The following is a 24,107-nucleotide window of genomic DNA, read 5'->3' as shown; positions in this document are numbered from 1 at the left end:
AGAGACAATGTCCAATAATCAGTCTTAAAACTGTAAATCAAATAATAATAATTGCTTTTGTTCATATACTCCCTTCCTGAAGAGACTGTAACAGAATAATGAGGGCTGCACCAATATGAAACCTCTTATCGTTACCCCAAATCCAGGGGTGTTTAGGTGGCGCCCAGGGTTCAGAGTTGATTTTCAGGTTTGATGCTTTCTGTGAGCATTCACCACTGCATGGGGAAAAGAAGCGGCTGGATGCTTCACAAGTGTGTCAGAAGAGACGTACCAGTCTGTCAAACTCTTCAGCCGGCGTGAGGGTCATGCAAATCACCTCAGCGCCACTCAACAGCTCTGAGATGAACCGGAACACCAACTGATCAATCAGCGTCCAGCCATTGTTCGAATGACCGAGCACAAATTCCCACAGACTTGTAAGAAGTCTTGTCATTAGATCATACACCGATCAGCCATAACATTAAAACCACCTCCTTGTTTCTACACTCACTGTCCATGTTATCAGCCCCACTTACCATATAGAAGCACTTTGTAGTTCTACAATTACTGACTGTAGTCCATCTGTTTCTCTACATGCTTTTTAACCTGCTTTCACCCTGTTCTTCAATGGTCAGGACCCCCACAGAGCAGGTATTATTTAGGTGGTGGATGATTCTCAGCACTGCACTGACATGGTGGTGGTGTGTTAGTGTGTGTTGTGCTGGTATGGGTGGATCAGACACAGCAGCGCTGCTGGAGTTTTTAAACACCTCACTGTCACTGCTGGACTGAGAATAGTCCACCAACCAAAAACATCCAGCCGACAGCGCAGCATCCTGTGACTGATGAAGGTCTAGAAGATGAGCGACTCAAACAGCAGCAATAGATGAGCGATCGTCTCTGACTTTACATCTACAAGGTGGACCGACTAGGTAGGAGCGTCTAATAGAGTGGACAGTGAGTGGACACGGTGTTTAAAAACTCCAGCAGCGCTGCTGTGTCTGATCCACTCATACCAGCACAAAACACACTAACACACCACCACCATGTCAGTGTCACTGCAGTGCTGAGAATCATCCACCACCTAAATAATACCTGCTCTGTGGTGGTCCTGTGGGGGTCCTGACCATTGAAGAACAGGGTGAAAGGGGGTAACAAAGCATGCAGAGAAACAGATGGACTACAGTCAGTAATTGTAGAACTACAAAGTGCTTCTATATGGTAAGTGGAGCTGATAAATGGACCGTGAGGTGGATTTAATGTTATGGCTGTGTCACTTTATTTGTTTTTAAAAGGCGTCCGAATACTTTTGGTGTAAATCTAGAAGTGAAACAACGACAGAAACAAGAAAGAAAAATAAATCAGGTGAATTTTACTGATGATTAGGAATGAAAGTGAACGCCGGAACTGAACTGTGGATCACAAACAAAAGAAAAAGAGAATAAAAATACACTGAAGTCTCAGAAGTCTTTGATCTTGTGGAGCGCTCGGTGGGAGAACATACAAACTTTCCATGGACCCTGAACAGACCGAGAGCCATGGCGCTTCCACAAAATCCCGATCGTCCACCGTGCAGGATCACACACACCGGCTCCACCATCGTGCTGTTTATTTTATACAGATTTTATTCTCAGTTAATGACAGAACGAGTCCGTTTGTGTAAAATCATCTGATTATTAATAACGACGATAAAAATAAATCCGCCTGACTGCTATAAATATCCCTCTTTATATAAATAGTTCCTCCTCATCATTACTTATCTGTACTCTATAGGGTCAAAAGTATGTGGACGCCTAAACGTGAGCCTGTTAGACGTCCCAGTTCCTAACCGTGGGTGTTAATATTGGATGGATAGTGTGGTACTCCTGATACCCACAGTAAACGAGGCAAGATCAGAATTAAACCCTATCTTACACCCCACCAGGGTAGTTCGGTAAGGTACAGTGGGATGGGTACAGTACTGCTGAACGGCAAGGAATTTTGGTATTGTACTATAGCAGGGTGTTTTGATAAGGTACTGGTACGGTACTGTACTGTAGTACAACAGGGTACTGTGGTAAGGTACGAGTAGGGAAATGTAGTACGGTAGGATCTGTATGGTACTGTTTTTTGTCTATTTATTTCTAACAGAACCGTGTCTGCTGCAGGCACTGCCAGTTATGACCACTAGATGGCGCCCAGCCGACCGGTGGCAACGCCGAGCTTCGAACCGAATATCCCGCTGCACCATGGGTACGGTACTGTTGAATGGGTACGTTGTACTGTGATATGGCTGGGTATTTTGGTCAAATTTGAAGGGAAAAGTAAGGTATTGTAGTACAGCAGGGCATTTTGGTAAGGTAAATGTATGGTTTTGGTGTACTGAAGGGTATTTTGATTAGAAGTGGGCAGGGTACTGTAGTACAACAGGGTATTCTAGTAAGATAAGGGTAGGGTACTGTAGTATGGCAGGGTATTCTGGTAAGGTAAAGGTAGGGTACTGTAGTACAGCGGGATATTTTAGTAAAATGTGGGTAGGGTACTGTAGTCTGGCAGGATGGGTACAGTACTGTAGAGCGGTATTGTACTACAGCAGGGTGTTTTGGTAAGGTACTAGTACCGTACTATAGTACAACAGGGTATTCTGGTAAGATTTGGGTAGGGTAAGGAAGGAATTTCGGTATTGTATTATAGTAGGGAGGGATATGGGTATGGTACTGTAGTACAACAGGGTATTCTGGTGAAGTACAGGTACAGTTCTGAAGTACAACGCGGTATTTTGGTTGGGTACTGATACGGTACTATAGGAAGGAAGGGTATTTTGATCAAATATGGGTACGGTATTATAGTACAGCAGGGTATTTTGATCAAATATGGGTACGGTATTGTAGTACAGCAGGGTATTTTGATCAAATATGGGTACGTTATTGTAGTACAGCAGGGTATTTTGGTAAGGTAAGGGTAGGGTATTGTAGTACAGCAGGGTATTTTGGTAAGGTATGGGTAGGGTATTGTAGTACAGCAGGGTATTTTGGTAAGGTATGGGTAGGGTATTGTAGTACAGCAGGGTATTTTGGTAAGGTAAGGGTAGGGTATTGTAGTACAGCAGGGTATTTTGGTAAGGTATGGGTAGGGTATTGTAGTACAGCAGGGTATTTTGGTAAGGTAAGGGTAGGGTATTGTAGTACAGCAGGGTATTTTGGTAAGGTATGCGTACGGTACTGTAGTACAGCAGGGTATTTTGATAAAATAAGGGTACTGTACTGTAGTACGACAGGGTACCGGGTATTGTTGTACTATGGCAGGGTATTCTGGTGAGGTAAGGGTACGGTATTGTAGTACAGCAGGGTATTTTGGTAAGGTAAGGGTAGGGTATTGTAGTACGGCAGGGTATTTTGGTAAGGTAAGGGTAGGGTATTGTAGTACGGCAGGGTATTTTGGTAAGGTAAGGGTAGGGTATTGTAGTACAGCAGGGTATTTTGATAAGGTAAGGGTACGTTATTGTAGTACAGCAGGGTATTTTGATAAGGTAAGGGTAGGGTATTGTAGTACAGCAGGGTATTTTGGTAAGGTAAGGGTAGGGTATTGTAGTACGGCACAGTATTTTGGTAAGGTAAGGGTAGGGCATTGTAGTACAGCAGGGTATTTTGGTAAGGTAAGGGTACGGTACTGTAGTACGGCAGGGTATTTTGGTAAGGTAAGGGTAGGGTATTGTAGTACAGCAGGGTATTTTGGTAAGGTATGCGTACGGTACTGTAGTACAGCAGGGTATTTTGATAAAATAAGGGTACTGTACTGTAGTACGACAGGGTACCGGGTATTGTTGTACTATGGCAGGGTATTCTGGTGAGGTAAGGGTACGGTATTGTAGTACAGCAGGGTATTTTGGTAAGGTAAGGGTAGGGTATTGTAGTACGGCAGGGTATTTTGGTAAGGTAAGGGTAGGGTATTGTAGTACAGCAGGGTATTTTGATAAGGTAAGGGTACGTTATTGTAGTACAGCAGGGTATTTTGATAAGGTAAGGGTAGGGTATTGTAGTACAGCAGGGTATTTTGGTAAGGTAAGGGTAGGGTATTGTAGTACGGCACAGTATTTTGGTAAGGTAAGGGTAGGGCATTGTAGTACAGCAGGGTATTTTGGTAAGGTAAGGGTACGGTACTGTAGTACGGCAGGGTATTTTGGTAAGGTAAGGGTAGGGTATTGTAGTACAGCAGGGTATTTTGGTAAGGTATGCGTACGGTACTGTAGTACAGCAGGGTATTTTGATAAAATAAGGGTACTGTACTGTAGTACGACAGGGTACCGGGTATTGTTGTACTATGGCAGGGTATTCTGGTGAGGTAAGGGTACGGTATTGTAGTACAGCAGGGTATTTTGATAAGGTATGGGTACGGTATTGTAGTACAGCAGGGTATTTTGGTAAGGTAAGGGTAGGGTATTGTAGTACGGCAGGGTATTTTGGTAAGGTAAGGGTAGGGTATTGTAGTACAGCAGGGTATTTTGATAAGGTAAGGGTACGTTATTGTAGTACAGCAGGGTATTTTGATAAGGTAAGGGTAGGGTATTGTAGTACAGCAGGGTATTTTGGTAAGGTAAGGGTAGGGTATTGTAGTACGGCACAGTATTTTGGTAAGGTAAGGGTAGGGTATTGTAGTACGGCACAGTATTTTGGTAAGGTAAGGGTAGGGCATTGTAGTACAGCAGGGTATTTTGGTAAGGTAAGGGTACGGTACTGTAGTACGGCAGGGTATTTTGGTAAGGTATGGGTAGGGTATTGTAGTACAGCAGGGTATTTTGGTAAGGTATGCGTACGGTACTGTAGTACAGCAGGGTATTTTGATAAAATAAGGGTACTGTACTGTAGTACGACAGGGTACCGGGTATTGTTGTACTATGGCAGGGTATTCTGGTGAGGTAAGGGTACGGTATTGTAGTACAGCAGGGTATTTTGGTAAGGTAAGGGTAGGGTATTGTAGTACAGCAGGGTATTTTGATAAGGTAAGGGTACGGTATTATAGTACAGCAGGGTATTCTGGTGAGGTAAGGGTACGGTATTGTAGTACAGCAGGGTATTTTGGTAAGGTAAGGGTAGGGTATTGTAGTACAGCAGGGTATTTTGGTAAGGTAAGGGTACGGTATTATAGTACAGCAGGGTATTTTGGTAAGGTAAAGGTAGGGTATTGTAGTACAGCAGGGTATTTTGGTAAGGTAAGGGTAGGGTATTATAGTACAGCAGGGTATTTTGGTAAGGTAAAGGTAGGGTATTGTAGTACAGCAGGGTATTTTGGTAAGGTAAGGGTAGGGTATTGTAGTACAGCAGGGTATTTTGATAAGGTAAGGGTACGGTATTATAGTACAGCAGGGTATTCTGGTGAGGTAAGGGTACGGTATTGTAGTACAGCAGGGTATTTTGGTAAGGTAAGGGTAGGGTATTATAGTACAGCAGGGTATTTTGGTAAGGTAAGGGTAGGGTATTGTAGTACAGCAGGGTATTTTGATAAGGTAAGGGTACGGTATTATAGTACAGCAGGGTATTCTGGTGAGGTAAGGGTAGGGTATTGTAGTACAGCAGGGTATTTTGGTAAGGTAAGGGTAGGGTATTATAGTACAGCAGGGTATTTTGGTAAGGTAAGGGTAGGGTATTGTAGTACAGCAGGGTATTTTGGTAAGGTAAGGGTACTGTACTGTAGTACGACAGGGTACCGGGTATTGTTGTACTATGGCAGGGTATTCTGGTGAGGTATTGTAGTACAGCAATTGAAGTAAGGCAGGATATTGTATCCAAAGCGACTTACAGTACCGTGACAGTATATTATCTAAGCAATTGAGGGTTAACAGTGGCAACCTGACAGTGTTGGATGTGAACCAGCGACCTTTCGATTACTAGTCTAATACCGTCACCGCTCGGCTACAGCTGCCCTACAGTACTGCACCATAGGTAAGGTACCAGGGTATTTGGGTAAGATCTGGGTATGTTACTACAGTACGACAGGGTATTCTGATACGGTACGGGTACCAAACGGTCAATCAATCTCTCAGGGAATTAAAAAGCAAACTTGAACCCAGGTGCTGTGCACATAGTCCGTGCTCACGACACCAGCAGCCTGGAGAACCCGAGGGCAGTGCTGTGGAGGTCGGAGAACCCCAAGAAATCATCACATAAATCATGATTAGAATGATCAGAATCTCCTTCATTTACCAGATTCGCACCACGATTAAACCACCACCGTTAGTTCAGTATAAATCTCTATAAATGTGATGCCCAGTGTGCGCCTCTCTCTCTCTCTCTCTCTCTCTCTGTTTATCTCGATGTCTCTCGCCCCTTTGGTAAAAGCAGCTAAAGTCTCTCTCTCTGTACCGAAAGAAAATGCGCCCCTCTATCCGCCCCCTCCCCCGCGCGGGCGGGCGGGGCTCATTTGGTGAACGCGGCCACGACGGCCCAGAGCAGCTCGTTGGCGCCGGCCTTGGCGGCCTCGGCCTCGGGCTCCAGCTCCAGCAGCGTGCGCACGCGCTTGGTGGCCAGCTCGTACTGCTCGTCCTGCAGCGGCGCGAAGGCGTTCTCCAGCACGTCGGACGAGTGGGCCAGCAGGATGAGGCCCAGCAGGCGCTTGTCCATGCGCTGGGGCTCCCTCACCCACTTGTCCAGCATGGCCTCCTGCAGCCGGCGGACCAGGCGCTGCTTGATGGTGCCGTTGCTGAGCGGGTGCGTGGTCATGTCGAAGAGCAGGAAGTTCTGCTTCTCCGTGCTCAGCACGCCCTTCTCCACCAGGTTCTTGGCCAGGCGCTCGCGCACGTTACGCAGCTGGTAGTGCAGCCGCAGGGGGTTCCACGTCTCTCCTGAACGGGGGACGAGAGGAGAAGATCACACATCAGTGGTGCCCAGGACGTTATACACCGATCAGCCATAACATTATAACCACCTCCTTGTTTCTACACTCACTGTCCATGTTATCAGCTCCACTTACCATATAGAAGCACTTTGTAGTTCTACAATTACTGACTGTAGTCCGTCTGTTTCTCTACATGCTTTGTTGCCCCCTTTCACCCTGTTCTTCAATGGTCAGGACCACCACAGGACCACCACAGAGCAGGTATTATTTAGGTGGTGGATGATTCCCAGCACTGCAGTGACACTGACAAGGTGGTGGTGTGTTAGTGTGTGTTGTGCTGGTTGAAACACCTCACTGTCACTGCTGGACTGAGAATCGTCCACCAACCAAAAACATCCAGCCAAACAGGTCTAGAAGATGAGCGACTCAAACAGCAGCGATAGATGAGCGATCGTCTCTGACTTTACATCTACAAGGTGGACCGACTAGGTAGGAGTGTCTAATAGAGTGGACAGTGAGTGGACACGGTGTTTAAAAACTCCAGCAGCGCTGCTGTGTCTGATCCAGCGCCCCCCCCCCCCCCCCCCCCCCCCAATATACTAATGTAAAAATGATAAATAAACATATTAGGATGGCAGGAATGTTTTTAGAATGGCTGGACCCTCCTACTAAATGAATTTGGCCCCCTGGTCTCGGTTCCAGCACCCCAGCACCTGGACTCGTATCCCCTAGATTACAGGGTTTTAAAATCGTACGTCCAGTTAGAAGGACACAACTAAAAGAAACTAAAATCAAATATAAGAAATAAGCGCCTCTCCTCACCGCTGAGCAGCTCTATCCAGCTCTGCACCGTCTCCGGAGGCTGCGTCTCCTTCACGTGCTTCAGCGCCTCGTCTAGCAACACGTCCCCCGTGGGCGCGTCCGATTTACACACCACCTAAACGCAAAAGCAAACCGGTAATGCAGGACAACACACGGCGCACGGGGTCGACCGGGACTAAAAAGAGGAAGGGTTTTATTTCAGCTTCCTTTCAGGCTGCACCGGAAGCTCAAAACCCATGTTTAATTTCAACCCACACACACACACACACACCAGCGCAACAGCAGCAGCGTCGTGGCCGAATAAGAAAGTAAAATTGCGTCATTTGAATGTTGGGAGTCGCCGCTGGGTTTGCATTCCCTCCTGATGATTTACCCAGTACCGGTCAAATGGTTTCAGATCCGCAAAACCAAACGTAACACGAGACGAGAAGATCGCATGGAAATCCGGAGACGCAAATGCATCGCGCTTCTACACGGCTGCGGAGGAACTTCGGCTTCGCTTACGGTGTTTGGTTCTGTTGAATCCCGTCGTGTCGCGGCTTTAGGTCACAGACTGCTGACCGGACGTCATTTTTTTCTCTCTCGTTTTTAGGATTTTCTGGTTTATTATGGCGAGTCGGCTGAGGAAAGGCATCGAATCCGACGAGGTCAAACTAGAAATGTCATTTGTTTACCAGACAAGGGCCATTTCTAGACTGAGTAACTACATCTGTGTATCTGACACCTCGTAAAGCTCTCGTACCTTCCTGGCCAGCAGGCTTTTCCTCCTCAGGCCGCAGGGTTCCAGCTGCAGTCGTCCCCGGAGCCCGAGCTCGATCAGCATGCAGCCCCTCAGACCCGACGATATGCAGTCGTTCCAGAACGACGTGTAGCCCTGTGAAACACACACACACACACACACACACACCATACTCATTAGGTCTGTACGAAAACCCTAGCTCTCTCTCTCTCTACACAGACGCATTTTATGCCATCCTACATGCCCGCTGCTGAGGGATACCCGATTGCACCCGAGGAGAGCACGTCGCTTTACACGCCTCTTCCGACACGTCCACAGCCCTCCTCTTCTCGCCCCTGCATTCTGCACCAGGGTCCTCACACAGCGTATGAAGACCCGCCCACCCACACATACGGTGGCCAATTAGTACCTGCTGCAGGCACTGCCAATTACGCCCGCCAGATGGCGCCCAGCCGACCGGTGGCAACTCCGAGTTTCAAACCGAGCGTCTAAATAATCAGATGATGAGCTCCAGGTCTTATTAGAAGCTGATCAGGTTTTCAGACAGACCCAATGTGTTCTTTTACAGCTAGGACCCGGCTCGCTGGAGCTCTGCAGCACCAACACTGTCAGTTTACTCCGTAAAAGTGCTCTTCATGTCCGATAAAGGACAGAATGTTTCTCCAAAACGTTTCGTTTCTTTAAGAACTTTGCGTGACTCCTTTTATAAACTCTGGCTCCTGTATCCTAAAACGCCGACGCTTATCTACATTCCATTATATATTCTATAGTAAAAATTTGATCTGCATGAGTACCGATACCGATACCGCGCTCACTAACTCGTACTCGCAAACGAGGCTCCGATACTAAACATCCGATACCGTGTGCCTAGTGCACGTCGCTGCGTTATGCCCGGTTCACACCACACGAATCTTTGTCCTGATTTTCGCTCGGCGTTCGCTCGGCGATCGAAACTCGGCTCTCGATCGCTAAGTGTGAAGTTTTCTAGCACGTCAGATATCTGATCCAATAGGTATCGGTATCGGTACTTGTACTCGGTTGGGAAAAAATGGTATTGATGCATCCCTAGTAAAAATCATACGTGCTGCGCTCAAGTGGTGCAGCGGTCTAACGTGCTAACCACCAGTGAGATCTTGACCTGTCCAGGCGTCTAAACAGGCACGGCTTGTCGCGCCTGAGGGAGAGAGGTCGAAAGTCCAAAGCTCTACTCGGTCGGCACAGGGTACAAGAGCCATGAGGATTAAAACAGGGGAACTGAAGAGGTCCCTTAAGGTCCCAAGACCACTCAGACCCTGTGACTGCTACAGGCCCAGAGCTACGTCAGGCAAAGATCACGTGCGGCGATGCTCCACAAAACACTGGTGAGAAATCCAACACCAATAGTGTCTAATAGTGGTGGGGAAGCTTTCCTGGTACTGCTGAGCTCCTTCCCAGTGTTCTGTATTAAACATTATTCCACAAAGACCGGATTTCCCCAAATAAAAGGTCGTTTTGGAAAGAAGAATGACCAAGAACGAGCTGGTCAGCAGTCCGAGAGCTACTGGAGAACCGTTTAAAGACGTCAGCGCTGGGTGGAACATTATTGACTCTTCCTTCTGTAAAGAGCCGTCCGGAGGCTTGTTTACAAGCCGTAAACTCCGAAAACAGTGTTTAAAAAGAACGATCTTTCATCTATGAAGCATTAAACACTTAAGAAAACAAATCTGCTATAATATTGTTAGATGAAAGTCATTAAGAGCAGGACTGGTTTTAAATAAACACTTAGTAAAGAGGGTCGTTAGTCCGGTAAACAGAGAGAGCGGGAGGGCCGGTGGAGGGGGTTCATCATCGCTGCTGCTGTAGTTGCGGCCTCTGCTGGCCGGTCGAGGCGCTGCACGCTGCACACAGACGGTGAATAACGGAGAGCAGTGCGTGAACCCGCCGTACAGGTGAAAAGAAGCGGTCTGCGGCAGTGGAGGACAGATACTACAGGGGAGTTGGATAGGACAACATACGTCCACCTCCATGCTTGACCATAAGGATCGTGTTCTTCCGGTCATAAGCCTTGCCCTTCCTGCGCCAGACAATCCCAGTTTTGATCCGTCACTCCACAGAACCCTGCGGTCCTGTCCAAATTCCTTCTGGTGCATTCCATTTCACTCCTTCCTCTGATTTTTGATGAAGTTCTTAGATGTTTAGTGATCTTCTTACGGCTGTTGCCACTCACACTTCTGTCCCAGCCTCTCTCGGGTCGTCCTGGACGTCTTCTGAAGTAACACAAGGCCTCCGGACGAAGTTCTGGACGTCCTCTCACAGCCACGAGCCTGGAACTTCCAGACAACGCTCCCAACGGCGTCCCAATCTCTTCTCTAAGGATTTATGGTTGCAAAACACTTGAATCTCTGGCTGAAGCGGATGAAGGCTGGTTATTAAGTTTTAATGGGTTAATCATGTTGTGACCCAACTTTAGGTCCTACAGACTAGCTATATCGTGTAGGAGTGTAAGATTAAAGACATGTCAGCATTAACAAAACACCCTGCTTCTCTAAAACACTACAATGATCGTTTTTATGTGTATATTTCATATAAAGCAACATAAATATGTATATAATATATCATCGTGCACTTATATTCTATAAATGATCGTTTGTGGAAGGTAAACCTGGCGTATGGGGGCGGATTTATGATGTTTATGTGTCCCCAGTACCTCTCTATCCTTGAGCCCCAGCAGCAGCACCTCCTCCATCAGAGTCAGACGGGTTTCTTTCGAGTCCCCCCGCTGCTCGTCGTCTTCCTCCTCGCGGCGCTCCTCGTGCTCCTCGCCGGCCGGGCTCTTCTCCTTGTCGGCGGCGGCGTTACGCGAGGCCTCGGTCCGCCGCTGCACCAGGCCCGAACTGTTCCTCTGCGTGATGGAAGTCATGATGAAGCGCTAACAGTCCGACAATCTGATCAGCGAGCGCTCCAGGGAACTGTTTTATTTATTTATTTATGTATTAAATCATCAGATTATAATTAAATCGTCCTCTGCGGTGATTTAGGAGCCGCTCGTTGACGTGGATGTTTACATAGAGCCGGAACACAGTTCCTCATTCGGTACGGGCACAGCCGTGACGTCAGAGATCCGGGAATGACGTCAGTGGTCCCAAAAGTATAGACATTCAAGATTCAAGAGTTTTATTGTCATGTGCACAGAAGAACTAGCAGTTACACTGTACAATGAAATTCTTACTTTGTTCGTCCTCCAAACATCAATAAGTATTAAACATAAAACAAAATTAAACTAACAGAATATTACTAGAAAAAACTTTTTAAAAAAATATATAATTTAAACTATAAAAAAACGTTTTATATACAGAGGAAAAAAAATAGAAATAAAATAAAATAAGGCAGTACAAAAGGCACATAGCAGCAGTTACATAAGGTGCAGAAATTATGCAGTGTTATACAGCATAAATACAGAAAAATACAGCAGCAGTTATTTTAAAGTGTAAATTGTGCAACATTATGTGCAAGTAGCAGCAGTCATTTAAATGTGCAATAGTGCATTGTAGAGAATGTACAATGTTCATGAGCTAAGTTGTGTATGTGATAGTCCGTGTTTGTTCACAAGCCTGACTGCTTGTGGGTAAAAACTGTTTGTCAGTCTTGTTGTTCTGGCCTTTAGGCTTCTGAAACGTTTGCCTGATGGCAGAGGAGTAAAGAGGTAGTTTTGGGGGTGTGTGCTGTCCTTAATTATGTTGTGGGCTCTCCTGACCACCCTGGTCTGATAAATGTCCTGTAGTGCAGGGTAGGACGTTCCAGAAATTCTTTGTGCAGTTTTTATTACACGCTGGAGTTCCTTCCTGTCCTCTGCAGTGCAGTTTCCATACCAGACTGTAATGGAGCTGGTAAGGACACTTTCCACCGTACATCTGTAGAAGTTGCTGAGAATTTTGGTTGACATGCCAAATTTTCTTAGTCTTCTTAGGAAGTACAGTCTCTGTTGAGACTTCTTAATGATATGGCGTGTGTTGCAGGACCAGGTGAGATCCTCGCTGATGTGCACACCCAGAAATTTGAAGGTTTTCACCTTCTCCACCACTGTTCCACCTATATACAGCGGTGTATGCTGTTCTCCTCTCCTCCTGGGGTCCACAATCAGTTCCTTTGTTTTGTTGATATTTAATGAAAGATTGTTGTTCTGACACCAGTCCACAAGATCTGCTACCTCCCTCCTGTACGCCATCTCATCCCCCCCAGTAATAAGACCAATGACTGTGGTGTCATCAGCAAACGTAATAATACTGGTGGTGTTATAAGAGGCCACACAGTCATGTGTGAAGAGCGAGTACAGAAGAGGGCTCAGCACGCAGCCTTGAGGTGTCCCAATGTTTATGGTCTTTGTGCTGGATGTTCGAGTGCCAATCCTGACTGACTGAGATCGGTCACATAGAAAATCTAGTATCCAGTTACAGAGGGTCGGTGTCAGTCCAAGGGTGTGGAGCTTCTCGGTGAGCCTGTGTGGTATGACTGTGTTGAACGCCGAGCTGTAGTCGATGAACAGCATTCTTACATATGTGTCCTTGCCTTCCAGATGTGAAAGGGCTGTGTGCATGGCTGTGCAGATTGCATCATCAGTGGATCTGTTTTGACGATATGCAAATTGTAGGGGGTCCAATGTATCCGGAATGGCTTTTTGGATACGAGTCATGACTATCCTTTCAAAGCACTTCATTACGATAGGTGTGAGCGCAATGGGACGATAGTCATTCAAGCAGGTTATTGTGTTTGTCTTTGGGAGTGGAACAATGGTGGTGGTCTTAAAGCAGGAAGGAACAGAGGCTTGCATAAGAGACAGGTTGAATATGTCTGCAAACACATCTGCCAGCTCTGATGAACAAACCTGTAGTGCACGTCCAGGAATGCTGTCTGGACCAGTTGCCTTCCTTGGGTTTACTCTCAGAAGCGCCCTGCGCACCTCCATCACAGACACAATGAGTGAAGCGTCCTGTGTGCTCTCTGTGGCTGGAACCTCTTTCAGTGGTTCGATGGTGAGGGCCTCAAAGCGCGCGTAGAACTCATTCAGCTCTTCGGTTAGTGATGGATTGCTGGTTGTGATATCTATGTTCCTCTGCTGGTAATCTGTGATGTGTTGCAAACCTTGCCACATGCGCCGGGAGTCCGTATTGATGTAATATCCCTCCAGCTTCTGTGTGTACTGTCTCTTGGCCCCTTTGATGGCTCTACGCAGGTCATATCTGGCCCTTTTGTAGTCCTCAGTGTTGCCTGAGACAAATGCAGCTGAGCGAGTACGTAGCATGGAACGAACTTCACAGTTTATCCAGGGTTTTTGGTTGGGGTAGTTCCTGCAGTGTTTAGTGGGAACAATAGCCTCAGTGCAGTAGCTAATGTAGCCAGTTACTCCAGAAGCATACTCCTCTAAATCAACAGTACAGTCCTCTCTCAGAGCAGCAGTTCTAAACACGTCATTTTATTACTTTATTATTGATTGAACCTGCACCTTACATGATACATGATTCCGTATGAGCACAGAATTGTTTCGTTCGTCAAAGGAACTTAAAACTTCTTATTCATCCATTCATTTAGGGTCCTATCAGGGTCGCGGTGGGTCCCGTTCACTGGGCGAAAGGCAGGAAACACCCCTGACAAGTGGCCAGTCCATCACACAGTCATATCTTGGGGCAGTTTAGTAATTCTGGTTGTTCTCACTGCATGTTTTAGTACTGTAGGAGATAACCGGAGCTCCCGGAGGAAACCCACACGGACACGGGGAGAACATGCAAACCACACACAGAAAGGGGAATTGAACCCAGGACCTTCTTGCTGTGAGGCAATTTTTCTATCCCTTATAAACTGAGGTAAAATCAGTTAGAATATATTGTATTAATTATATTATTATTAATCAATGGGAAATGGAAAATAAATATTTAAATTCTAATGGAAATGAATAAATAGAAAATGGGGAAAAAAACAAATAAAGTTAGGTAGTAATTCAGGGCGTCTCTGCATTCTCCACCTGCAAAGTAAACAAAGAGGTTTTTTAAGTATTTCTGCATATTTATCAGTACATGTAAAACATTTTACACTGTAACCAAGTCATTCTGAGCAGCTAAAATACAAAGATTCCTTAAAGTTATGTTGCAGTCTTTAATTTAATTTAAGTCTTCAATGTGCAAGAGGCGTCTGTGGCTCTTTTTTAATGGTTGAATTACTGGTATGTGTGATTTTACACTGAAAATCAGGAAATAGCATTATTATTATTATAGAGGTACATGGCGGTATTTAATATGCCATAAAATAATTAAACAGCCAGCTTGATTAAACAAAATTAAGAAGAAAAATCGTACTAGTGTTGTGGATGTTTTAATATTTATTTAAATATTGCTTTTTTTTGTAAATATTGTTTCTGTTTTTGTATTTAAAATAATCCAACTAAGCAAATAATCAAAAACATAATCACCAGACTGATTAGGAAAATAATCGTTAGTTGCAACCCTACATGTGAAGTGAAGCGTTTTTGTTTTGTGCAAACACGTTAGTTTAGGATTATAAACTGTTCAGACAAATGTAGGATATATGTCACATTAAAAAGCTACGGGGAAAAAAAGACTAATTTAGTGTTAATATTTTTATCTAATTAATCTTCTTTTTACTGAGAATAGTCCACCGGGTAAAAGTGTCAGTATACGAGTTGTAGTATGTAATGTGGGTTACACTTGATAAAATACAACTTGTTTTGGAGCATTTTAAAGCAAATTTTAAAAGCTATTGAAGTTATTAATATGCTGAATACTTTAAATGCTATTTAAGTTATGAATAAAAATCTGTTTTTTATTATGTAATAAAGGGTAAAAGTGTCAGTATAAGAGTTGTAGTATGTAATGTGGGTTACTCATGTTTTCTTTTTATCCCTGTCAAATACCTCTCCGTTCTGTACATCTAGACCAGGGGTTTACACACTTTCATGGCTTGAGATCTACTGTTTCAGTCTACAGGTCATCACCATCTACTTTTTTGAGGTTGACCTCATTATTTTTCAAAAAAGCTTTGAAGCTTTTTTAAATGCGCTTCAGTTCCTGTATTGATATTCAGCTTTACAGAGCAAGTGACTGAAAATTCACACTGACTTTATTCTGATGATTTGCTCTAAACAGTATCGGTCAGGTTTATGTACAGTACCAGTCAAAAGTTTGGACACACCTTCTTATTCCTTTGGTTTTTCTTGTACATTTTCTACATTGTAGATTAATACTGAAGACTAACTAGATTAACTATGAAGGAACACATATGGAATTATACAAACCAGAATATGTTTTATATTTTAGATTCTTCAAAGTATAGCCATCTTTTGCTCTGATGACAGCTTTGCACACTCTTGGCATTTTCTCAATCAGCTTCATGAGGTAGCCGCCTGGAATGGAATTTCTTGCTTTTTCAATGTGTTTGAGACCATCAGTTGTGTTGTGCAGAGGTAGAGTTGGTAAAATATAAAACATATTCTGGTTTGTTTAACACATACTCTGACAGTATATATTATCTAAGCAATTGAAGGTTAAGGGTCTTGTTCAAGGGCCCAACCGTGGCAACCTGGCAGTTGTGGGGCTTGAACCAGTGACCTTTCGATTACTAGTCCAGTACCTTAACCACTAGACTACACTGTCCTCACTGTGCATTTAGCAGTAAGTGACTTACAAATACGACCGAATACAATTTGAGCAGTTAGGGTTAAGGGCCTTGCTCAGGGGCCCAACAGTGGCAACTTGGTAGTGATGGGGCTCGGACTGCCGGCCTTCTGATTACTAGTCTGTAGGGAAGCTGTAGCCTAGCTGCTGTAGCCACTGCCAGGTTGCCACTGTTGGGCCCTTGAGCAAGGCCCTTAACCCTCAATTGCTTAGATTGTACTCTGTCACAGTACTGAAAGTCGCTTTGGATAAAAGCGTCTTCTAAATGCAGAGAATGTAAACGTAGTCTTGTATCGCACTGCTGTGCTACCACCACAGTGTTGGCCCCTGACCCTCAGAGACCCAGACCAGGGTGAAGCAGAATGAATGAATGGTAGGAGGTGCATTATATTTGCACCTGGCGGCTCCCCCGAACCCCTCGGAGTGGGTGCAGATGTATTTTTGAATAGCCGAGTCCCGACCAATCATCGCTCATGTAGGCAGGACACTTCAGCGGTGCCTGTATTCAGAGGCGTACAGAACTGAGAGGGGCTCAGGCTGGGGACTCTAAAGGGTGCCGGGTTTTAAAAGTGTGCACTCCTGAGAGCGCTTGGGGTCAGATTCGGAGCGGAACGTATATTCTGACGTTCTCACCATGGAGGAGAAGCAGAAGCGTAAGTGATTCTCTATAGAAACATTCAGATGCACCATGAACACCAAGGTTTATTGTTTTTGTGTTGACAGAAACGTTGGACTCGGGGGTGCAGGTTTGATCCTCGCTTACACTCAGAGAGGAATTTCACATGGGTTTGCTTTGCAGAAGGTGGATTGGCTGCTCTAAATGGCCCCTCGGTGTGAGTAAGCGAATGTGTGAAGACTTGTGATGGATTTCCAAAGTGTATTTCAGTCTTATGCTCATGGTTTCCAAGTGGACCCACTGTGACCCTGATCAGGATGGAGTATCTTTTATCTATTGTTAACAAATTACACTATGTGGACAAAAGTATCGGGACGCCCCTTCTAACTGCTTGTTGGATCTTCTCACAAGAAGAAGAAGGAGTGTGTCTGTGGGAATTTGTGCCCATTCAATAGTACAAAATATAACAGCGTTTGTATGGCTGGGCGCTGATCGATCAGTCGATGTTCCAATTCATCCTAGAGCTGTTGAGTAGGGCTGAGGTCAGGGCTCTGTGCAGGACACTGGACTTTCTTTATCATGTCTTTGGAACAGGAAGGGCCTTCCCTAAACTGTTGCTAAAACACATGAATTCGGTAATTAGAAGTGGCGTCCCGATACTTTTGACCGCACAGTGACGTTTTGTCTTTCGTCATTCGTCAAGGGAAGTTGTAGCCTAGTGGTTAAGGTACTGGACTAGTAATCGAAAGGTCGCTGGTTCAAGCCCCACCACTGCCAGGTTGACACTGTCGGGCCCTTGAGCGAGGCCCTTAACCAAATTGCTTAGACAAAATACTGTCACAGTACTGTAAGCGTCTGCTAAATGCTGTGAGTGTCTCATGTGTGAAGGGAACGCTCCTGTGTCGCGGTGTGAAGGGAACGCTCCTGTATCGCGGTGTGCCGGTTGTGGGCAGCAGATCCTTGACCACTTGGAGCTGAAGGTGTTTCCTGACCTGCGCTGGCACGCCCAGTGTCTGAGGTGTGCGGAGTGCCAGCAGAACCTGGCGGAGTCTCACTCCTGCTTCATCAGGGATGGAAGAACGCTCTGCAGGAACGATTACCGCAGGTACGCCGGGTCGGGCACGGGGCTCCCTGATGCCAACTATCTACCTGATCAGCTGCTTCAGTACAGAGGATTCTAATCACACATGGAACTCATAATCAGATTATTTAGACACTCTACTTAGCTTACTAAGCTAACACAGTTAGCTTCAGGACGTTCAAGCACGCCAGCTAACGTCTCCCTCCGTGTCCCGAAAACGCTTAAACTGTCCCTGACGCCCCAATTTACAAATAAACCACACTCGTATAATTACACCTTTACACAGATTAAACATTAATTATAATGTATTTACAGTACATGTGAATGGAACTCCGTTGGTTGCTCCGCATTATATTCGTCTGCCACATTTGTCGTTTTTTGTGAGAAAAGTCGTGCCGCACTGAATGCTGGGATTGCTGAGGAGGCTTTGGACGCTCCCTCGTTATTCAGGCGCCTCAGTAGGTGCATTTTAAGGGAGCTAAGAATTTAGACACGCCCTCTTCTCGGTAGTGTAAGATGACGTAAAATGTGCCTAGGTTTCAGACAGACCTTGTGATTGGCTCATCTGAGGGCGATAGTGCTGCAGTTACGACCTCTGCTGGCTGATTGATGACACTGCACAGTGACGGGGGATAATGGAGATCAGTGCATGACTCTCCATGCGCAATATGGATCTCCGGTGAAGAGAAGCAATCTGTTAGTCAGGACCCTCCTCGGTCAGGGCTGGAGGTCTGCAGCAGTAGAGGTGAATCGGTGGATTGGAAAACAATGACTGACTGTTGTCCCCGTATACAGGTTGTACTCCAGCAGATGCGCCGGGTGTCTGGCGTTCTTCAGCAGTCGTGACTACATCATGCGTGCAGGAGTTCGTATCTACCACGTTCCCTGTTTCCGGTGCACCCGCTGCGACCGGCGGCTTCGTCCCGGAGACGAGTTCACCCTTCGGGATGGTTTCCCGCTCTGCGCAGGTCACATGACTCACCGGACTCACCTGGACAGGTGTACTGATGGAGCAGGTAAACACACCAGCACCCACACAATCAGGTTCGATCCTAAATACCTGAGGTCCATCATCTTCTGTATTATGTACAAATCAGCTCTCCGACTACTGCTGGGGTCTGGGTTCGAATCCCAGTGGTGCTATCAGCCGACTGGGCGTCTACACAGGCATGATTAACCTAATTAATGTCTTGTGGAAGGGGGATTCTGCAGGGTTCTGAAGTGTCCCCACATATCTCCCCACCTTGCAGGTACGGGGCTTCTAGGTGGCGCCCCCTAAAGGAGGTGCAACCTGTGACAAGTACACTATATGGCCAAAAGTATTTGGACACCTGAGTGTGTTCTTGTTGGACAAGCGGTATTAAGACCTTGAAGTGTGTCTTTGGGAATTTGTGCCTGTTCAGTCCAAACATGACAGCATTTGTATGCTGACTGATTGGTTGGTGTTCTGTTCATTCCAGAGCTGTTGAGTGGGGCTTAGGCCAGGGCTTTGTGCAGGAGACTGGACCTTCCCTAAACTGTTGCTGCAAAGTTGGAAGCATTGCCTGTTACCAACTGTTGTGGCTGAAACACATAAATTCAGGGGTGTCCCAAAACTTTTGTCCATACAGTATGAATGTTATAAACTGTCTTTAATTAAAAAGCTCGTTAGGTTCCTAATTCTGGTGTGTAATGGATATTTTAGGGGCGAGCGGGTCGGAGAGGGGCGCCCGGACGGCCCGGACGGCACGGATGAGGACGGTGCTCAGCGAGGCTCAGCTCCACGTGCTGCGCTCCTGCTACGACTCGAACCCGCGGCCGGACGCCCTGCTGAAGGAGCGGCTGGTGGAGCTGACGGGTCTGAGCTCGCGGGTCATCCGGGTCTGGTTCCAAAACAAGCGCTGCAAGGACAAGAAGAGGAACCTGCTGCAGACGCCGGTACAGGTAGTACTGGTTGTACTGGTTCGTTCATTTCTGTCCATAGATCGCTTTATTCTGGTCAGGGTCATGGCGGGTCTGTGGGTAGACGCCCGGCGGGCCGATCTCTGGGGTGCTGGGCTAGCATGATGGACCGCTGCTCCTCCCGAGCGCCTCAATCATTTAGTGTTTGTTTGTTTGTTTCCTGCATCTGAAAGCAACCCAGTTACCCAGAATGCTCAATACCATCAAAAGTATGTGGACACCTGAGTTGGACACCTTGTTGGACATCCCATTCCAAAACTATGAGCATTAATGTAGGTTTGAGGTGGAGGAACCTTCTGGAAAGGCTGGACGGTTGTGCCCATATACTTCAAAAAACATTTGTGGCCACTTCTTTTCACCTGTCAGTGTTGGGTTCCTGCACAGAGACGTTCCTGGAGAGCCACGCTAAGCTCCACTTGTGCAGGCACCTAGACCAGTCCTGAAGATCACATATAGAAACAGCAGGCCAAGAGAACCCATGCGACCATCAAGCCCTCAAACACGGCCGAACGTGTCTGTGTGGACGCCCAGCCAGGTCGGCAGCACAGTGTTGTGCCACCTGAGAGCCCCAGTAACATTCCTGTGGTACTAAATGTTCCTCTCTAACCCAAAATCTTTTGTCCTCTCAAGGTTAAAATGCCGGAGGAGCCGTTTTTCACCACGAGTCCGGAGATGTTGGACTCGGACACACCGGTGAAACCTCTGGATCTCCAGAATCTCCAGCCGTGCTGGAAACTACTGACCAGTTACAGTCCAGACGATCGGATCGATCAAATATCCGGTCAGCAATCGGTGAGTCTCAAACACTCTTAAGGACTAAGGACAATGTCGTTCATATTTAAACAGTTTGACGCTGCTGAGCAGTGATTACTCCCGGAGTGCTCAGTAACTGTGTGCTTCTGTGTTGATCAGAACTGTTTATCAGAGAGGAGGAAGAGTCTGTGTTCTACAGGAAATCAAATCATGGAAGAGTTCTCCGAGCTCCAAAACCACGGCAGAAATGATTTTCTTTAGAGACGTAGCGCATGACCCCTATTTATTTATTTATTTGTCAGTGATCCCCTGTGCAAGCATTTTTTTATTGATTTTTTTATTGATTTTTATTTTTTTATTCATTTATTTTTATTTTATATTTTTAAATGAAATAATTACTAATTTATTTATTTATTTATCAGTCATCCCATGTGCAGGTGTCTATTTATTTATTATTATTTGTATTCATTTATTTATTTATTTTTATGTATGTATTTATTTATTTATCAGTTGTCCCCTGTGCAGGTGCCTAGTTATTTATTTATTTATATTTATTTATTTGTGTGTTTATTTATTTATTTATTTGTCCCCTGTGCAGGTGCCTATTTATTTAATTATTATTTATTTATTTGTTTGTTATTTATTTATATTTATTTACTTATCAGTCACCCCCTTTGCAGGTGCCTATTTATTTATTTAATTATTGTTTATTTATTTATTTGTTATTTATTTATATTTATTTATTTATCCATCAGTTGTCCCCTTTGTGGGTGCCTCTTTATTTATTTATTTATTTATTTATTATTTATTTATTTATTTTCCCCTGTGCAGTTTTAATAAAACTGTTTTTATTATTTTGTATTATTTATTAGTTGATTTAGTTCATGATGCTTTGTTTTGGAACATTGAAAAATGTTGTTGTTTGTTTATTGATGTACTAAATGTGTTTATGTGAGAAGACTGGAGTGTAACGTAATAAAATGATTTAAACGTGACACGACATGTTTCGTTATTTCAGCTCCTGTGGGTTGAGGGAGGCTTTTATTATCTAAATAATTAATTACTTAATTTATTTATTTATTTATGTATTTATTTTTTTATTTATGTATTTATTTATTTATTAACTTATTTATTTATTTATTTTTATTTATTTATTTATCAGTCATCCTCTGTGCATGCACCTATATATTAATTTCACTGGGTTTCACTGGGTTTCAAGTTTCTGATGGTGAAGGTGGGGGGTCCACGGGGGGTCCATGGGTTTCATTCCCTCCCCCCGAATGATCAGAAACGGTCCGGGTAAAGGGACCCTCTGGCTTCTGTTGATGAAACCGAATAATAAAAGATCTTCAGTACTTCAGCCGAGCGCTTCATCCTCACCAAGACCAGGCGAGTGAATGAATGCGCCGGTGCTTTCTGCTCTCACACTTTCATCTCTGGACCCCGGAGCTCCGGGTTTGTGAAGCCGCTAAGATGAGTGAAATAACGTTAATTATCTCGAGCCTTTGTGCGGCTGAGAGCTTTTAATTAAAATGGAGATGAACAGGTGAACAGGTTCAGAGAGACGCCGCATGTGTGTTTGATTAGTGTCTTAATTGTTCAATTTTTATTTCTGCAATAAATCAAACAAGTGAATAACGAAGCGATCCAGAGCAGACGAGCGATTTACTGACTGTTAGCAGCGTATAAGACGCTTCCAAAACTTCCTTCAAATACACCGAAGCCGACGCCCTGAGAGAGGAAAGAGAGACGAACGGAATTCAGCTGGATTCAACACGATCACCAAGGATCTCTGGAAACAAGGAGAGAGACTCTAAATGAACCAAGCAACTATAGGTGCAACAAGCTCACGCTCGGGCGTCCGAATACTTTTGGCCCTGTATGCAAAGCAGATTTGGATCAGACTCGAATCAGACAACAGAAAAAAGAAACGCTAAAAGAAAAGACGCCGTTAGATCCGCGGACGGGCCCAGATCTTTCAAAGCCGAGCGCTTTTGAACAGAACAATGCGGGTTCGCGTCCCGGATCCCTTCAAGCGGGCGGAGGACGGAATGAAAGGCGCTGAAGTGGCGTCCACCACTCGAAGCACTTACAGAGCGAGCGAGCGCGTGAAGAGATCGCTACTTAGCTGAATCAATAGGTGAATAAAAGCCGCGGGGCATCAGTCGCGCCCCGGAGGTGAGACCCGCCCGGCTCCCTCGCGTCGTCTCTCTGAGTGGAATCTGGAGGGGGGAACGTAGCGGTGAAGGTGCGCGTGTGAAGCGTACTCCAGTCCCATCGAACGCTAACGCGCCATTGTGCCGATGCAGATGCGCCGTCTGATAGAGCGGATGCTAATGCTAGGGCTCGGTAAAGATCGAAAGGTGATGAAAACAAGGCGAATAAGCGCGTATTAGCATCTGAGATAGCATGAAACGCTGCATATGCTAAAACGTGTCTCGGGTCCCAGTCGCTATTTGTACAAACCACGTTTCCAGAAAAGATGGGACGCTTGTGATGTGTTAATTCTCTTGAATATTTATTTAACTAATAAACACACACAAAAAAATTTCTAATGTTTCAAAAAAAGTTGGGACAGCGGCAAAATGAGAGTGAAAAAGCAATAGAATATTGACGATAAGGATCCAAGGATCAGTCTGTACAAGCAATGATGGCTTGTGACACACCACTGTGTTCCAAACTTCAGTCAATTGGTTAAAAATTGTTTTTCAAGTTTTCCAACTCAAGTTTGCACATTATTTAGGACTTTTACCATCTACAGTCCATAATATGGTGAAAAGATTCAGGCAGTCCACAGAATTCTCAGTCTGTGTATAATGAGGCCTGAAACCGATGACGGCGGCATCTCTGATGTTGATGTTAGATACACATTCTGCCATTAAGGAGACATTTTATATTATTATTACTATTATTATTACTATTTTATATTATTATTATTATTATTGTTACTATTATTATTGTTATTTTTATTATTAGCAGTTCTATTATTATTATTAAATATTATTATTATATAATTATTATTATTAGTAGTAGTAATATGTTATTATTATTATAATTTATATTATTATTTTTATTATTATTATTATTATTATTATTATTATTATTATTATTATTATTATTGTTACTATTATTATTATCATTATTATTATTAATATTATTATTATTATTATCATTATTATTATTTTTATTATATTGTTATTTTACATTTTATATATTTTATATATATATACTGTATATACATATACGTATATATAATGTATATATATTAGTAGTAGTAATAGTAGTAATATATTATTATGATTATTTTATTTTTTTATTATTATTATTATTTTTATATTAACACTATTATTATTATTATTATTATTTTATATTATTGCTATTATTATTATTATTATTATTTTATATTATTATTATTATTATATTAACACTATTATTATTATTATTAGTAGTAGTTCTGTTATAATTATTATTATTATAACAAATGGAAGATGCAAAAACAGCCACAGCCGCACTGTACAATTTTATTTATTTATTTATTTTATTTATTGATTGTTGTTGCTTAGTTACAGTATTACTGTACTCTGCATTAAAAGGATTTGGAGTTCCGGTTAAACTCCACCACAGCAGACAGGATCATTACCCCGAATCTCTCATCCTCTTTTATCTTCATCAGCATCAGTTTCTCTCCATCCTGACATTAAAGTC

General features: G+C 44.2%; 2 protein-coding genes across 2 annotated transcripts; one reads left to right on the top strand and one right to left on the bottom strand.

The window, feature by feature from the left end:
- Positions 1–1,330: 1,330 nt before the first annotated feature.
- Positions 1,331–11,416, bottom strand: golph3b (golgi phosphoprotein 3b). Its single transcript, XM_063013961.1, has 4 exons — positions 11,037–11,416; positions 8,354–8,485; positions 7,612–7,726; positions 1,331–6,796 (listed from the first exon to the last, which is right to left on the bottom strand). Exons 1-4 carry the CDS (start codon positions 11,247–11,249, stop codon positions 6,372–6,374), a joined length of 885 nt encoding a protein of 294 aa, XP_062870031.1. The 5' UTR covers positions 11,250–11,416; the 3' UTR covers positions 1,331–6,371.
- A 5,229-nt stretch (positions 11,417–16,645) lies between these two features.
- Positions 16,646–20,663, top strand: isl1b (ISL LIM homeobox 1b). Its single transcript, XM_063014693.1, is given in 7 exon segments — positions 16,646–16,664; positions 17,543–17,732; positions 18,504–18,752; positions 19,412–19,631; positions 19,915–19,932; positions 20,280–20,441; positions 20,562–20,663. Coding segments are annotated over 7 exon segments (960 nt in total).
- Positions 20,664–24,107: the final 3,444 nt, after the last annotated feature.

The sequence above is a fragment of the Trichomycterus rosablanca genome, chromosome 18 (assembly GCF_030014385.1).
Source record: "Trichomycterus rosablanca isolate fTriRos1 chromosome 18, fTriRos1.hap1, whole genome shotgun sequence".
In the NCBI taxonomy this organism is placed as follows: Eukaryota; Metazoa; Chordata; class Actinopteri; order Siluriformes; family Trichomycteridae; genus Trichomycterus; species Trichomycterus rosablanca.
Note: the sequence above shows the minus strand (reverse complement) of the source record. Positions and strands in the feature narration are given on the sequence as shown.